Genomic DNA, 17,863 nt, shown 5'->3' with positions numbered 1-17,863 from the left:
AAAGTATCTTACAACAGCTGTACATCAATATCAAAATGGTCTGTTACAGAGAATAACTGAAATTAGTGTCTCTCTCATGGAGGGTGGCAGCTGGGTGTAAATCTTAATTCTGTATCTAAGAGGAAACATGAAGCAGAAATACTTGATTGTCTGAAGGCTTCAGTGACAGAGTTAAGAATCCAGTAGTTTGTTGATTTATTATTATCACCATCATTATTATTACCACTAGGGCTATTTATTGCTGCAGCTTGGTGCCTGCTGGAATCCAAGGAGATAGGGGGAAAAGTGACCACTTGAGATGTTTCTCCCACTGCAGATGGGGGCTTAGGGCTTGCTCATGGTAATGTGTGCGTTCTACTAGGTGCACCATTGCCTGGCTTCTGTGTTGATTTTTTTTTTATTTCTTTATTGGGGGATTAATATTTTACAGTCAACAGTAACTACAGTAATTTGTACATGCATAAAATTTCCCAGTTTTCCGCGTAACAATACAACCCCCACTAGGTCTTCTACCATCATGTTCTAGGACCTGAACCCTCCCCCCCCCACCCCAGAGTCCTTTACTTTGGTGCAGTACACCAGCTCCAGTCCAAGTTCTGCTTACTGTTTTCTTTTCTGATCTTGTTTTTCAACTTCTGCCTATAAGTGAGAACATCCCATATTCTTCATGTGTTGATTTCTTAACTAAACTTCTGTATCTTAGAATAGTTGATATTCAAATCCTTTACATTAGTTGCAAGTTGATTTGTTCTTACTACTCAATTTTTTGAATTTTCTAAATCTGCCAGAGCAGAACTTAGATACAGTATGTAAAATTTGAATGTCATATGCAGTTTTTTCTTTTATTGTAAAAATGAAGATAGAGCTTTACCTAGTTTTGGAATAACCAGAAAAACAGTTGCTTCAAACATAAAATAATATATCTTTGAGGAGATTCCTTCCTGTTACAGGCCAATAATATATTTGAAACTGTAAGTGCAATGAACTAGCAGCTTTGGAAGGGAGAGCCTTATGCCATTCACTTTGTGTGGTATACTCTTCAAGTATTTTGTTTTGTTTTATTAGTGATTAAATAATGATTGACAAGATTGTGGGATATGAGGGGGTACAATTCCATACAATTCCCACCACCAGAGTTCCGTGTTACTGTATTTCTTTTTTTAATATTTATTTATTCCCTTTTCTTGCCCTTGTTTTATTGTTGTAGTTATCATTGTTGTTGTTACTGATGTCGTCGTTGTTGGATAGGACAGAGAGAAATGGAGAGAGGAGGGGAAGACAGAGAGGGGGAGAGAAAGACAGACACCTGCACACCTGCTTCACCGCTCATGAAGTGACTCCCCCTGCAGGTGGGGAGCCGGGGGCTCGAACTGGGATCCTTAGGTGGGTCCTTGATCTTTGCGCCACGTGCGCTTAACCCGCTGCACTACCGCCCAACTCCATGTATTTCTAGGTAAAATGTTTTGTTGGTTGGAGAGATTTCTCAGAAGTAGAGCACAGAACTTGCATGAATAGGGGCTTACATTCCATCCCTGGCATTACTTATTCCAGAGCTGAGTAGTATTTTGGTGTCTCCCTCATAAAAACATATTTTAAAAGTTTGTTTTCTGAGTGGTGGAAAAGGGCAGGAACAGCAAGATAGCTGACCTCGATTGTGTTCCTACTTAGTTGTTCACATGACCCAGGTTCTAGCCTGACCTCCATTACACTGGAGGAAACTTTGGTGCGATGTTATCTTTCCCTCTTTCCATCTCTTCAGTTTTTGTCTCTGTTGATATGAAAAGACAACCCAGAACGGTGAAGCCCTGATAATAAGTAAATAAGCTCTTTTTGAAGGATGACAATGCTTTACAGGTCATGCCACCTCAGAATCTGGAAAGAGGAGATGAAATTTGTATTGCGGGCTCACCTTTGACTCCCAGAAGAGTGAGTGAAATCCGTACTGATACTGGAGGACTTGGAAGAAGTAAGTTAAAACTATCAGAAGGAGGGGAGGTGTGGTGGTGCACCGAGTTAAGCACACATATTGCCATGCACAAGGACCCAGGCTTGTGGCCCCCTCCCTACCTACAGGGGGTATACTTCACAAGTGGTGAAGCAGGCCTTCGGATTCTTTCTCTCTTCTTATCTCCTCCTCCCCTCTCAATTTCTCTCTGTCCCATCAAATGAAAAAAGTAAAAAATAAAATAAAATAAAAGTAAAACTGGCCACTAGGAATGATGGATTTGTGTGCTGGCACCAAGCCTCAGTGATAACCCTGGTGGCAGTTACACACACACACACACACACACACACACACACACACACACAAACACACATGAGGAGTAGTGAGATAGATCACCTTATAGAGAGCACACCTTACCATGTGTGAGGACCTAGGTTCTAATCTCCAGGCACCACATGCAAATTAATAGAATCTCCAGGCACCACATGCAAATTAATAGAATTTCCATTTGTAATGAGGAAAAATGTTTGAAAATTGTGTTAATTGCACAGCATTATGACTGTCATTCATACTACCATTACCGAATTGTATAATTTATATTAGTTAAAATGTTTATATATAGCTTAACAGTTGTTAAAAATTAGCCTTGCACTATACCAAAAGCTATTGTGTGTGTGTGTGTGTGTGTGTGTGTGTGTGTGTATGTGTGTATGTATGTATGTGTATGTGTCTTTTTTGTTGTTATCAGAGCACTGCTCAGCTCTGGCTTATCATGGGAGCAGGGATTCCTGGGACTTGGACTCTCAGGCCTAAGAGTCTCTTTGCATAACCAGTATGTTATCAACCCCCAGCCACCACTGTATATTTTAAGTGGATAAAATGTAAATTTTATATTAATAAATACCTAAGATGTTTCTAGAATATACATAATCTTATTTCTGTTGAACAATGTTGAGATTTAGAAATTTTCTTTTTTTATTTTCTTTTTTATTTTATTAATAAAAAGAAAACACTGAAAAAACCATAGGATAAGAGGGGTACAAGTCCACACAGTTCCCACCACCAGAAATCCATATCCCATCCCCTCCCCTGATAGCTTTCCTATTCTTTATCCCTCTGGGAGTATGGACCCAAGGTCATTGTGGGCTGCAGAAGGTTGAAGGTCTGACTTCTGTAATTGCTTCCTCACTGAACATGGGCATTGGCAGGTCAATCCATACTCCCAGCCTGTCTCTCTCTTTCCCTAGTGGGGCCGGGCTCCAGGACACATTGGTGGGGTTGTCTGTCCAGGGAAGTCTGGTTGGCATCATACTAGCATCTCGAACCTGGTGGCTGAAAAGAGAGTTAACATATAAAACCAAACAAGTTGTTGACTAGACATTTAGTAATTTTTTTTAATTAAAATTTTTTATTATTTTATTTCCTTTTGTTGCCCTTGTTTTATTGTTGTTATTGGTGTCGTTGTTGGATAGGATACAGAGAAATGGAGAGAGATGGGGAGAGAAAGAGAGACACCTACAGACTAGCTTCACTGCTTGTGAAGCGACTCCCTTGCAGGTGGGGAGCCAGGGCCTCAAACCGGGATTCTTATGCCAGTCCTTGAGCTTCGTGCCATGTGCGCTTAACCCACTGCGCTACTGCCGACTTCTAGATTTAGTAATTTTATATATGTGGAGAAAACTTGAGGGAATTGGTCCCATTTGTTACTATTTTCATAGTGACTTTACAGTAATATTACTTACATAGTGCTAAATATAAATTGAGTTTGGATAAAAATATAGAAAAACTGTGAGCCCAGCAGTAGCACAGCGGGTTAAGAGCACGTGGTGCAAAGCACAAGGACCCGCGTAAAGATCCTGGTTTGAGCCCCTGGCTCCCCACCTGCAGGGGAGTCACTTCACAGGCGGTGAAGCAGGTCTGCAGGTGTCTGTCTTTCTCTCCCTCTGTCTGTCTTCCCCTCCTCTCTCCATTTCTCTCTGTCCTATCCAATGACGACATCAATAACAACAACAGTCATAACTATAACAATAAAACAAGGGCAACAAAAGGGAATAAATAAAAAAATAAACCTAAAAAAAGAAAAATATATAGAAAAACCATAATTCCTTAAATATCTTTAAATCATGAAGGCCCTGTAGTAGTGGAAGACACAGTCAAGTCTGATTTAACAGAGTAGAAAATAATGGGAATATTGCAAAAAAAATTTTCGGGGCCAGGCAGTAGCACACCTGGTTAAGCACACACTACAGTGCAAAAGGACCGGGGTTCAAGACCCTGTACCCACCTGTAGGGGGAAACTTCATGAGTGGTAAAGCAGGGCTGCAGGTGTCTGTCTCCCTCCCTCTCTATCTCCCCTCCCCTCTCAATTTTTCTGTGTCTCTGTCCAATAATAAATAAATTTTTTTAAAAAATTTCTTAAAATTTTACTTTCAATTGAATTTTCATTAATTGAATGTAATTATGATTGAGTTCCTTTAATTTTTGTTTGCATTTTAATTTATAAGCAATACACTGTTTTGGTTTTTTAAAAATATTTATTATTCTCTTTTGTTGCCCTTGTTATTGTTGTTGTTATTGATGTCATTGTGTTGGATAGGACAGAGAGAAATGGAGAGAGGAGGGGAAGACAGAGAAGGAGAGAGAAAGATAGACACCTGCAGACCTGCTTCACCACTTGTGAAGCAACTCCCCTGCAGGTGGGGAGCCGGGGGCTTGAACCGGGATCTTTACGATGGTTCTTGCGCTTTGTGCCATGTGCGCTTAACCCACTGCACTACTGCCCAACTCCTTGTTTTGTTTTTTTTTTAAGAATTTATTTATTTATTCATGAGAAAGATTGTAGGATAAAAAGAACCAGACATCATTCTGGTACATGTGCTGCCGGGGATCGAACTCTGGACCTCATGGCTAGGAATCCAATGCTTTATCTACTGCACCACTTCCCTGACTATGAGACACTGTTTACTCTTGAACATGACAGCTTTGGATGGAATGCTGATCTTAGACTCCTTTAGTTAAAAATGGCTCATGTCCTTGTCATTTTTTTAATCCTAGGCATAACATCTCCACCTACGTTATACGATAGGTACAGCTCTCCAACAGTCAGCTCTACCAGAAGGCGACTATTTGTTGATAACGATGGCCCTTCTGATGGAGGAGCAGCCGGACGCATCGCCCCACAGCCCCTAGTCAGTGCTGTGCCCATGCAGAATGTATCTGGGGAAGCTGTTTCTGTCACACCAGTTCCTGGACAGACTTTGGTTACCATGGCAACAGCCACTGTTACGGCCAACAATGGACAAACAGTGACCATTCCTGTACAAGGTAAGAAGGGCGGAGTTGGATCCTGGGTTCCTTCACAGTGCCGTTTACTGGAAAGTTTGCTGAGATTTTGATGGAGTGACCCCAACGTGAGCCTGTAGCGGAGCATGGTGGGGTTGAGAGGTGAGAAATTGAAAACCTACCTGGAGAACCATGTATTATCACATTAAAAATTATATATTTTTTTCCTTTTAACAAACTATAGGCATTGCCAATGAGAATGGAGGGATAACATTCTTCCCTGTCCAAGTCAATGTTGGAGGGCAGGCACAAGCGGTAACTGGTTCTATCCAGCCCCTCAGTGCTCAGGCCCTGGCTGGAAGTTTAAGCTCTCAACAGGTGACAGGGACAACCTTGCAAGTCCCTGGCCAGGTAGCCATTCAACAGATTTCTCCAGGTGGACAACAGCAGAAACAGGGCTCACCTTTAATCGGCAGCAATATCAGGCCCAGGAAGACCAGTTCTTTATCACTTTTCTTTAGAAAGGTAATTTTCTCATTTACCCTTAACCAGAGGATAAGCTTGGGCATTATGTTTAGATAAACAACATTTGAAATATCGGGTTTATCCTACTAGGTTTACCACCTAGCTGGTGTCCGCCTTCGGGATCTTTGTGCTAAACTGGATATCTCAGATGAGCTGAGGAAAAAAATCTGGACCTGCTTTGAATTCTCTATAATTCAATGTCCTGAACTTATGATGGACAGACATCTGGACCAGTTGTTGATGTGTGCCATTTATGTGATGGCAAAGGTGAGCGCCACTTGGAATGAAAAAGGGGAAGATGCCACTTTTTTATTCTTTTTTTTTAAAGAATTTATTTATTTATTTATTAATGAGAAAGATAGGAGCAGAGAGAAAGAACCAGACATCACTTTGGTACATGTGCTGCCGGGGAGTGAACTAAGGACCTCATGCTTGAGAATCCGATGCTTTATCCACTGTGCCACCTCTGGACCACCACTTTCTTTCTTTGTTTTTTTTTTTTTAATTTTTTATATTTATTTATTCCCTTTGGTTGCCCTTGTTGTTTTATTGTAGTTATTATTGTTGTTGTCATCGTTGTTGGATAGGACAGAGAGAAATGGAGAGAGGAGGTGAAGACAGAGAGGGGGAGAGAAAGATAGACACCTGCAGACCTGCTTCACCTCCTGTGAAGCGACTCCCCTGCAGGTGGGGAGCCAGGGGCTGGAACCAGGATCCTTACTCTGGTCCTTGCGCTTTGTACCACCTGCGCTTAACACACTGCGCTACAGGCTGACTCCCCGGACCACCACTTTCTAAGAACACTGTGAAACAGCTTTATGGACATAATTCATCTACCATCTAATTCAGTTAGCTAAACTGTGAAAGTCATGACTGGGAGGTGACTCAGCAGGTAGAACACAGGGCCTGGCTGCATGTGGTCCTGTGACCAATCCCCAGCACCACACATGCTAGAAACACACACGGGTGTGTTTCTTTTTCATGGAGTTAGGACCTTGTGTGTGTGCAATTCCACTGCTATAGAGCCAACTTTTTTTTTTTTTTCATTCATCAAAGAAGAGACGCCATGGAGCTTCCTGAGTCTGTGGCAGATTCTGTGTAAGATACAAAAGGCAGAGATGGATCTTGAGTTCTTTCTCTGTGGCATTTTCTAGGTTACCCGAGTGACAGCTGTTGTGATTGCTAGGACTTGAACCCAAGCCATGCTACTGGCAAATTATACCAGCTGGTGAGCTACTTCTCTAGCCTGCCTCTTGCTATTTCTTTTTTGTGCTTCCAGGGTTATCACTGGGGCTCGGTGCCTGCACTATGAATCCACTGCTCCTGGAGGCTATTTTTTTTCCCTTTTGTTTCCCTTGTTGTCATTATTGTTGCTATTGCTGCTGTTGTTGTTCAAGAGAAATGGAGAGAGGAGGGGCAGACAGAGAGCGGAGAGAAAGATAGACTCGTGCAGACCTGCTTCACCGCTTGTAAAGTGACCCCCCTGCAGATGGCGAGCCAGGGGCTCGAACTGTTATCCTTTCTCTGGTCCTTGTGCTTTGCGCCGTGTGTGCTTAACCTGCTGCACTACCACTTGACCCCCACTATATTTTTTTAAGAGTAGTTTAAAAAAAGTATAGCTCAGGTGTAGCATAGAGTATGTTGTCCAATATCCCTTCAGAGGATGTAACATTCTCTACTGTTGTTGATCCAAGTTGAGGGAAGTATCCTATGGTGGCCCCACAAAGGGGTCTATTTTGTTGTTCCTGATAGAGATGACCAGTAACAATGGAGAGAGGGATTTATTTGAGGCCTAAGCCCAACATGTCTGTTTGAGAATGAAATGTGTCCTGGAGCTCTGCTTCCCCAGAGCCCTTCCCCACTAGGGAAAGAGAGAGACAGGCTGGGAGTATGAATAGACCTGTCAATGCCCATGTTCAGCAGGGAAGCAATTACAGAAGCCAGACCTTCCACCTTCTGCATCCACAATGACCCTGGATCCATACTCCCAGAGGGAGAAAGAATAGGAAAGCTATCAGGAGAGGGTATGGGATACGGAGTTCTGGTGGTGGGAATTGTGTGGAGTTGTACCCTTCTTATCCTATGGTTTTGTCAGTGTTTCCTTTTTATAAATAAAATAGTACCCCTGGGTCCATGCTCCCAGAGGGCTAGAGAATGGGAAAGCTATCATGGGAGGGGGTGGGTTATAGAGATTGGGTGGTGGGAATTGTGTGGAGTTGTACCCCTCCTACCTTATGTTTTTGTTCATTAATCCTTTCTTAAATAAAAAATTAAAAAAAAACAGTAAAAGGGAAAAAAATTAAAAAGTATAGCTCAATGGATTTTACTATATTCACAAATAAATGCAATATCACAAGTCAATTTGGTTTTATTTTGCAGACCTGGGACCTGAACATGTGTGGTTTCCCCTCCCTAGGCTGCTTTTTCATTCAGATAGAGGGGAAACACTATAGCACTAGACTTCCTCCAATGCTGTGGTTTCTCTCATGTGTGCTGGGGCTCAAACCTGGGTTGCACACATTGATGACAAGGAGTGCACCCTAGTTGGTGAGCTGGTAGACTTTGGGGATATTTTAAATTTCTTGGTCTTATGAATGATGCTATATGTACAGAGTTTTGCATGGATATATATATATATTTTTTTAAATCTTGGGAACAAGAAGTAGATTGCTGGGTCAAATAGTAACTATGTTTAATCATTTGAGAAACTTCCATATTATTTTCCAAATTTACACTTTTTTTCTTTTTGAGCTTAGGGTTATTGCTAGGGTTTGGTGCCTGCACTACAAATCCACTGCTCCTGGAGGCTATTTTTTTCCATTTTGTTTACCTTGTTGTTCTTATTGCTGTAGTAGTTGTTGGATAGGACCGAGAGAAATCGAGAGAGGAGGGGAAGACAGAGACGGGGAGAGAAAGACACCTGCAGATCTGCTTCACCACTTGTGAAGTGACCCCCCTGCAGGTGGGGAGACGGGGGCTTGAACCAGGATCTTTATGCTGGCCCCTGTGCTTCATGCCATGTGCGCTTAACCCACTGTGCTGCTGCCCGGTCCCCTTACCACACTTTTGTATGTGAAGGCTTTAATTTCTCCATTCTCATCAACACTTTGTTTTTTTTTTCCCAACATATTTAAATGAAACACATGTAGAATTAACTGTTTTATTTTATTTATAAAAAGGAAACACTGACAAGAAGGGTACAACTCCACACAATTTCCCATCAGAACTCCGTATGCCATCCCCTCTCTTGATAGCTTTCCTATTCTTCATCCCTCTGGGAGTATGGACCCAAGGTCACTGTAGGATGCAGAAGGTGGAAGCTTTGGCTTCTGTAATTGCTTCCCCGCTGAAACATGGGTGTTGATAAGTCGATTCATACTCGCAAGCCTGTCTCTCTTTCCTTAGTGGGGCGGGGCTCTGGGGAATCAGCCCCAGGACATATTGGTGGGGTCATCTGTCCAGGGAAGTCTGGTTGGCATCATGCTAGCATCTGGAACTTGGTGGCTGAAAAGAGAGTTAACATACAAAGCCAAACAAGTTGTTGACTAATCATGAACCTAAAGGCTGGAATAGTGCAGATGTAGAGTTGGGGGGGTCTCCATTTTGTAGATAGCTGGTAGGCATGTTTTAGTTATATTCCAAAGGGCCTGTGGCTATACTAGTTAGTTCTTTTTTTTTTTCTTTTTTCCTTTTTCCTTTTTTCCCTGAGCCTGAAATCTGATATGCAGTTGGATCCAAGTTATTGTCTGGGGAGATGATGTCATGGCTGGAAAAAGGACCAGAAATCATCAAATCGATGGGGTTTAGTCAGCAGTATTTATACACCTTTCCCATATTTGAGCTCTACTCTCTTCCCTGATCCAGAATTAACTATTTTTAAATGAATAACTCAGTGCCTGATTATATATTTACAATGTTGCACACACCATTAAGTAGTGTCTCTCCAGTTCCCTACCCTGTTAACCACCAGCTCCTAGCAACCACCATACTATATGTCTCTATGAATTTGGCTACTTCAGACACCTATACAAGTAGAATCATAGTTTCTTTTTGTGACTGGTTTCAGCATAGTATCCCCAAGACTCACCTACATTTTAGTATAATATCTCCTTTTTCTTTTCCCCCTTTTGTTGCCCTTGTTGTAGCCTCGTTGTGGTTTGCTATTATTATTGCCATTGTTGATGTTGTTCATTGTTGAATAGGACAGAGAGAAATGGAGAGAGGAAGGGAAGACAGAGAGGGGGAGAGAAAGACACCTGCAGACCTGCTTCACCGCTCATGAAGCGACTCCCCTGCAGGTGGGGGGCCGGGGGATCGAACCGGGATCCCTAAGCCGGTCCTTGCGCTTTGCGCCACATGCGCTTAACCCACTGCGCCACCGCCCGACCCCCAATATAATATCTCCTTCTAAGGATATTTTAAAAGAGATATAAAGGCTGAATAATATTCCATGATATGAGTATACCATATTTGTCTTATATATTCATCCATTGATGGACACATGGAAGCTTTTACTCTTTGATTATTGTGAATAAAGTTACCATGAACATGGGGATATAATTATTTATTTGAATCTTTGGTTTCAGTTCTTTTTTTAATTTTATTGATTCATGAGGAATGAGAGAGAGAAAGAGCCAGATATCACTCTGGTACATGTGCTGCCAGGGATTGAACTCAGGACCTCGTGCTTGAGAATCCAATGCCTTATCTACTGCGCCACCTCCCGGCCCACTGGTTTCAATTCTTTTGTGTATAAGCCCCCAATGTGAAGTGGCTGGGGCTGTGGCAGTGGCAATTCTAAGAATTTGAAAAACTGTGCTGTTGTTCATGACCAACTTTCTATTTTAAGATTTTATTTATTTATTAATGAAAGAGATAGGAGAGAGAACTAGACATCACTCTGGCACATGTGCTGCCAGGGATCGAACTCAGGACCTCATGCTTGAGAGTCCAAAGCTTTATCACTGCACCACCTCCCGGACCACATGAGCAATTTCTTTTTGATTCACATATAAAATTTTATTTATTTTAGAAAGGGATGGACAAAAGAGACACACAGACACCAGAGCACTGCTCAGCTCTGGCTTGTGGTGGCTTTAAATCTGGTACCTCAAAGCCTCAGGTATGAAAATCATTTGCACAACCATTATGAACTTTCTCCAGCCCCTTATTTTCCATTTTTAAAAATTTGAGTCACACAATAGGTTTTAACTAGTAGTACCATAGTATGGTTTTGATTTTTATTATCCAACTCTCTAATAATGTTAAGTATCTTTTATCGTGTTCAGACATTAGCTGAGGTCTTCTGTTCATTCCAGTGGAGATGTATGAACTACTGTATCTCACTGTGGTTCCTTTTCTTTTTCATGCTGGAACTTCACCACTCAAGGCCAACTTTTTCAGAGAGAGAAAGCGGGGAAGGTGCCACAGCTCTACAGCTTTCTCCAATGTGGTGGTGGTGGTGGTGGGGGGCTGGACGAGAAGCTAGGCAGATTAGCTGCACTATCCAACTGAGCTAATGCATGGGTCCCTCATTGTAGTTTTGCATTGCTCTGCTGACTAACGCAACTGAGTATTATTTTCTTGGTTCATTTTTGATTTGGGCTTTCTGCTTTTTTTGCCAAGTTATAGGAGTCCTTTACATATGCTAGTTGTAACCCTTTTTTTAGGGGGCCTGATGAGGGCTGCACAAGTGTGATTTCACTGCTGTTGGATCTGTTTTTTTAAGAGTTTGGGTCTCCTGCATATGTAGTTTCACTGCTCTTGAGTCAACTTTTTCCTCTTCTGGGTCAAGATGAATCTTTGAGTAATTAACAGTCTAAAAATTTCTGATACACATCATTTCCATTCATCTTAGTTATTTTTTTGAGTTATTTCTTTATAAGAGTATGTTGTTTAATTTTCACATAGCTGAAAACTTTCCAGATTTGTTATAGGTTTCAATTCATTGTTGTGAAAAATATTCTTGGGCTGGGGAGATAGTACAATAATTATGCAAAAGACTTTCATGGCTGAAGCTTCAGGGTCCCAAGTTCGATCCCCAGCACCACCATAAACCAGATCTGAGCAGTGCTCTGGTCTTCATCTTTCTCATTAAAATATAATATTAAAAGATATTCTTTACTATTTCAGTCCCTTTAAGTTATTGTTATCCATTTTAAAAATATATATATTTCCTTTTGTTGCCCTTGTTTTTTATTGTTGTTATAATGTCGTTGTTGGGCAGGACAGAGAGAAATGGAGAGGGGAAAACGGGGGGGGGGGGGGGACAGAAAGACTGCAGACCTGCTTCACTGCCTATGAAGCGGCTCCCCTGCAGGTGGGGAATCAGAGCTTCGAACTGGGATCCTCACGCCGGATCCTCACTAGCATAGTCTTTCCTGGACAGTATTCAATATTATACTTAAGAATGTATATTTCAGGAGTCGGGCGGTAGCGCAGCGGGTTAAGCGCACGTGGCACAAGGACTGGCGGTGAGCCCCTGGCTCCCCACCTACAGGGGAGTCGCTTCACAGGTGGTGAAGCAGGTCTACAGGTGTCTCTCTCCATTTCTCTGTCCTATCCAACAATGTCAGCAATAACAACAAATAATAAATACAAAACCAGGGCAACAAAAGGGAAAAAATAACTATTTAAAAATTGTGTATTTCAGTGGTCCTATCCAACGTCAGCAATAACAACAAATAATAAATACAAAACCAGGGCAACAAAAGGGAAAAATATTTAAAAAATTATATATTTCAGTGGTCCAGGAGGTGGCATAATGGATAAAGCATTGGACTCTCAAGCATGAGGTCTTGAGTTTGCTCCCCGGCCACACATGTACCAGAGTGATGTTTTTCTCTCTCTTTCTATGTTTCTCATCAATAAACAAAAACAAAACTTTTAAAAAAATGTATATTTCATTGTCATTTGGTAGTGTGTACTGTGTATGTTAAAGCCTAGCAGTGTGTGAAGTCTGTCCTTGTCTATCCATTATTTTAAGTGGGATATTAGTCTTCGAGATTTCTTTTTCTCTAATGTAATACCAGTACTTTACATATGTATAATACTATTGCCAACCTTCTCTGGTATAACTCACTCATCGTTCTATTGAGATAGAATAGCCACAACTCCACATTTACTGGGCAGCTTTGTGCTGTCCATGGTGCTCAAATAGAGGGATGTGTCCTACTGGCTGAGCTGTTTGTTGGCCATAAAACAGTTTTAGATGCAGTTAAGATTTTCTCATTTCTTCAGCTTTCAGTATTTTAGCAACATGTCCAGGTATGGATTTCTATACATTTCTCTTGGAAATCAATGAGTTTCCTTAATGTATTTTGAAAATAAATTTGGCATTTACTGCTTTAAACTTACTTCTTTTTGGTACTTGCATTATGTGCTTAATGATGTGCTACATTTTCCTAGAGCTTTATTTTCTGTTCAGATTGCATAATATCTATTTCAAGTGTTTTTTTTTCCCCCTCGCTCAAACCTGCTTATTTGCTCCTCCAACAAATTTTTCTTGTTAATGTACTTTTGTGCTAGATGTTGGTTCAAATTCTGTTTATTACTGAATTTTAGGTTTTCTGGAATGCCCTCTGCATATCTTTCAAGGACTTAAACTGTCTAAATTAGAAATATAATTTTGATCAGTTTTAGTTGGGAGCAGGTTCATAGAGTTCAGATCCTATGCTAGAAGTCAAGTGTTTTTGTTTCAGAATGTTTTCTTCTTTTTCCTGAGCCAGGTCACAAAAGAAGACAAGTCCTTCCAGAATATCATGCGTTGCTATAGGACTCAACCACAGGCCAAGAGCCAGGTAATCACATTTTCTTTCAGGGGTGAAAATGAAAATTTAGGTCTATAAATGCAAAGAATTAGCCACAGTTGATTCCATAACCTTTTCTCCAGGTCAAACAAGATTTTTTTTTTTTTTCAATTGTATAGAGACAGAAATCAAGAGGGAAGGGGGAGAGACCTGCAGCATTGCTTCACCACTTGCAAATCTTTCCCCCTACAAGTGGGGATCAGAGGCTTGAACATCGTCCTTGTGCATCATAACATGTGCGCCACCTGGCCCCTGACATTTTAAAATATTTATTTGATAGACAACTAGAGGGGGATATAGAGAGGGAGACAACTGCAACCCTGCTTCACCACTGAAGCGTTTTACCCCTGCAGGTGGGGCTTGAACCACATTGTAACATGTGCACCACCACCCAGCCCCGACAAATAAGCTCTTCAATCATTGACAGCTTCATGGGCTGCTCAATTTTATTTTTCCTATAATGTAATATGTACTTTTGATTCTTAATTTAGACATCACAAGATAAATGTACATTAGGAAATTCTTCAGTTTCTTTGGTACTTGTCAATCTGATTTAGTAATCATTCTATTGAGACTACAAATTTAAAATCTTTGTATCTGACTTGAAATAGCAAGATTTTACTCGGCAGTACTTGGAATTTGAAATCAGACAGGCCCTGATATCACTTAAGACCTTGGCTATACTTCTTAACCTCCTCTGTTGTCACTATATGGGGTTGTTGTAAGAATTCATTGACATATCCACATCCTATCAGCTAAGATATACTCAATCCTAACTTCTGACCCCTTTTCATGATCTCTTTAAAGGTCTATAGAAGTGTTTTGATAAAAGGGAAAAGGAAAAGAAGAAATTCTGGCAGCAGTGACAGCAGAAGCTATCAGAATTCTCCAACAGAACTAAACAAAGACAGTAAGTGGGATCTTTATGAATTCTTACAAAGCAACTAGGCACTTCCCTTATTTCTTGTGAATATTTTATTGACCAGGGATTTTTTGGAACAGTAAAGTGAATTATAAATTCAGTGACATTCTCCTCCATTCCATAGCTTTGAGGCACGTTGGATGTACCACTAGTAATAGTTGCAGGCAGAAATGTGTTGTGTTCCAGAAAAACCTGACATGTCAACTGAAGCTATGCTATGCACTGTCACCCCTAATTGAGTGGTTGCCACCACTCAGTACAGGGCTCAGTTGGTGTAACTTACTTATGAAAACTACCCTGTAATAGCACAGTACTAAAGTTAGTATCTCTGTTTTGCTCCTTGGGATGCAGGATCATGTGTCCATTCATTCGCTGACACTAATCACATTGAGCTTTTTCTACCGAGTTTTCTAGTCTGCACTAGCTGTCTTTGTGTTTAACACCTTTTGTTCTACCAGCTGCCGCGAGTAGAGATTCCAGTCCAGTCATGAGATCAAGCAGCACCTTGCCAGTTCCACAGCCCAGCAGTGCCCCTCCTACACCAACTCATCTCACAGGCGCCAACAGCGACATGGAAGAGGAGGAGAGGGGAGACCTCATTCAATTCTACAACAACATCTACATCAAAAAAATTCAGACGTTTGCCATGAAGTACTCACAGACAAGTGTAGTAAGTCTAAAAGGGATTATTTCACACTTGTCTTTAAAGTTGTAAGCGACAAGGGTTCACTAATGTTAAAGGTGCACCATATGAAAACTATACTTACAAATAATTCTTTTGTTAAATAAAACTTGTTTAAAAAAAAAATAGTGATCTGCCTAACCAACAATTTATATGGAATCCATATAAGAGAGATTGCAAGGGCACAAATTGATAGCTAGCAAGTTATTTAACTGTGTCTCTTCATACAACAAATGGAATAGTAGTAGTTCCTAGTTGGTGTGAAGGTTAAATGACAATTTACTAAGTGTTTAAAACTGATTGGGACAAAGTAAGCACTTACTACTTGTATAGTTTTCTTTGATTGTTAAGTCTTCAGGTAGAAACACTGATAGATACATACATGTCTTTAACAGATGGATGCACCTCCACTCTCTCCATATCCATTTATAAGAACAGGCTCTCCTCGCCGAGTACAGCTATCTCAAAATCATCCTGTGTATATTTCCCCACATAAAAATGAAACAATGCTCTCTCCTAGAGAAAAGATCTTCTACTACTTCAGCAAAAGTCCTTCAAAGGTAAGCCTACTCTTGATCTTTAGTGACTTGAAAATTGTTTAGGAAATAACTTGGATTTTTATAAAGGTTAATGAGTGTCTTTCCATTAGATTCCCTGCTCAGCTGAGGGTAAATTTAAAAAAAAACTCAATATGCTATATGATCATTTATTTTCACCTGAAGTGGAATAAAGGCGTGTATGTGGTAACTTCATTCACTCCCACACACCATATAAAGTAGAAAACAACCCAAATGTGCTTTTTGCAGTAAAGTCAGCGACATCAATGAATCTGAAATACATCAATGCTAAAGTGAAAGGTGCTTGATTTAGCACCCACTTATGATTCTATTTCTAAGATATTCTGGAAAAGGTACAACTATATTTATAATTATTACTGCTTGCAATAAGGGAACTTTCCCAAGTAAATGAACTGTCTTATGAAATTTTGTATTACAGGCATGTGAATACGCTTACTACTGAAGTGTCAATGACAAAAGCAGCACATCAAACAACTAGCAATGGGGGATTGAATTCGGGGCTTCATATATATAAGTTGGAAAAGTTGACTTAGGACTTTAGAAAAACTTAAATGTGGACAGATCCAGTCTCTCTGGCAATGTTTTTCTCACTTGGGGTTCAAGCCCAGCTTTGATGCTGTGGTTTCTCTGCATAAAAAATAAAAATTTAAAAGGGGGAAGAGACACAGCATTGTATAATACTATGCTAAAAAGAAACTGGGGTTATATAGAAAGTATGCATAAACCACCTCTGACTTTTAGGGGGAAAAAAAAAAACTACCTTCATCCCAGACAATCTCAGCCAGCTGAGAAGTAAAACTGGAATATAAAACTTAAAGTCTTTGAGTATCTTTATAAAGAATTAAGGTAAATTCTGTAATTCATTCATGGTTCAACACTGATGTATGTTTACCAGCATTTTTAAGGGTTTTTATAATCTTTTTTCCCACCTTAGAGATTGAGAGAAATTAACAGTATGATAAGGACAGGAGAAACTCCAACCAAAAAGAGAGGGATTCTTTTGGAAGATGGAAGTGAATCACCTGCAAAGAGAATTTGTCCAGAAAATCATTCTGCCTTATTACGCCGTCTCCAAGATGTAGCTAATGATCGAGGTTCCCATTAAGGTTGGTCTATTGGACTGAAAGTCTTCACACTGTCTAGGAGTGCCATTTAATGTGTGCTGGACCATAAGGGTCTTTAATTCTTTCCATATCTTTTACTCATTCTGCCTTTCCCTTCACTTTTTACAAGTAGTGCTGAGGATAAGACATGAGGTCTGCTGATAAGTCCCAACAGAGGAGCTCTATTTTAATTCATTCCTGTTTTGTAGTCAGCTCTGGCCCACATGAGAAACCAAACTATTTTGTCCTAAAACACATGGTAGGAATGAGATTTTTGCATCCCTACAAATCTGTTTCTCTCCCCATTTAAGTGTGAGCAGTGTTTGATTACTCAGTGTGCAATGTGTGAGTGAATTTATGTAAGAAGTGGCACTTTAGGGCTGTAAAAAGCATGACTCTTGTCACCCAGATTTTGCTGTATATTTGCAATAGCACTTTCTATAATGTGAACTTTATTAAGTACAAGGCTTCATACTTTTTAAAAAGCCCCACTAACCACCTTTTGGGCATATTTTTAAATCCTCTAGTCTTTTGTTATGTAGGGATCAGCTGGCTAGGTAAAGATTTTAAATCAAGTTGAATCAAGAAGAATTATGACTTCTTCCTTCATAGGTAGATGTCTAAAAGATGTGTCTATTAAAGCGGTATATTTAAAAATATCCTTGCTTATGTCCCTGCTAGTTAAACTAGGTTCAAGAATTTAGCTTTTATTAGTACATGGTACCATTTATACAAATTAGAAAAGTTATTTAACTGCTATTATCTACATTTATTAATCACTATTGTTTTAGCAATTTTAAATAGAGGAAATTCAATTATAAATTGAATCAGTATAAACAAAGTTACTAGGTAACTTCATATTGCTTTGAAACTTACACACTGTTCAACTAGAATAGTGTTCTGCAAAAATATTTATATATAAGCCTTCAAGATACTTACTGCTACTGTAATTTTTATATGAAAATAAGTATTTTTCAATAAAACATTTGTAAGTTAATCTGTTTAGTTATATTGAGAA

General features: G+C 40.1%; 1 protein-coding gene across 1 annotated transcript in view; it reads left to right on the top strand.

Annotated features, from left to right (window-relative positions):
- The window catches only part of RBL2 (RB transcriptional corepressor like 2), a 71,111-nt gene extending 53,269 nt beyond the window's left edge, over positions 1-17,842 (top strand). The window contains exons 13-21 of the mRNA XM_060172160.1: positions 1,825-1,966; positions 5,000-5,269; positions 5,472-5,752; positions 5,843-6,019; positions 13,480-13,551; positions 14,368-14,470; positions 14,941-15,152; positions 15,560-15,724; positions 16,677-17,842. Of these exons, the coding sequence (XP_060028143.1) occupies positions 1,825-1,966; positions 5,000-5,269; positions 5,472-5,752; positions 5,843-6,019; positions 13,480-13,551; positions 14,368-14,470; positions 14,941-15,152; positions 15,560-15,724; positions 16,677-16,847 (1,593 nt within the window). The 3' untranslated portion in view covers positions 16,848-17,842. The remainder of the gene's footprint in view (positions 1-1,824; positions 1,967-4,999; positions 5,270-5,471; positions 5,753-5,842; positions 6,020-13,479; positions 13,552-14,367; positions 14,471-14,940; positions 15,153-15,559; positions 15,725-16,676) is intronic.
- The last annotated feature ends 21 nt before the right edge of the window (positions 17,843-17,863 follow it).

Source organism: Erinaceus europaeus, chromosome 2 (assembly GCF_950295315.1).
Source record: "Erinaceus europaeus chromosome 2, mEriEur2.1, whole genome shotgun sequence".
NCBI classification, from domain to species: domain Eukaryota; kingdom Metazoa; phylum Chordata; class Mammalia; order Eulipotyphla; family Erinaceidae; genus Erinaceus; species Erinaceus europaeus.
Note: the sequence above shows the minus strand (reverse complement) of the source record. Positions and strands in the feature narration are given on the sequence as shown.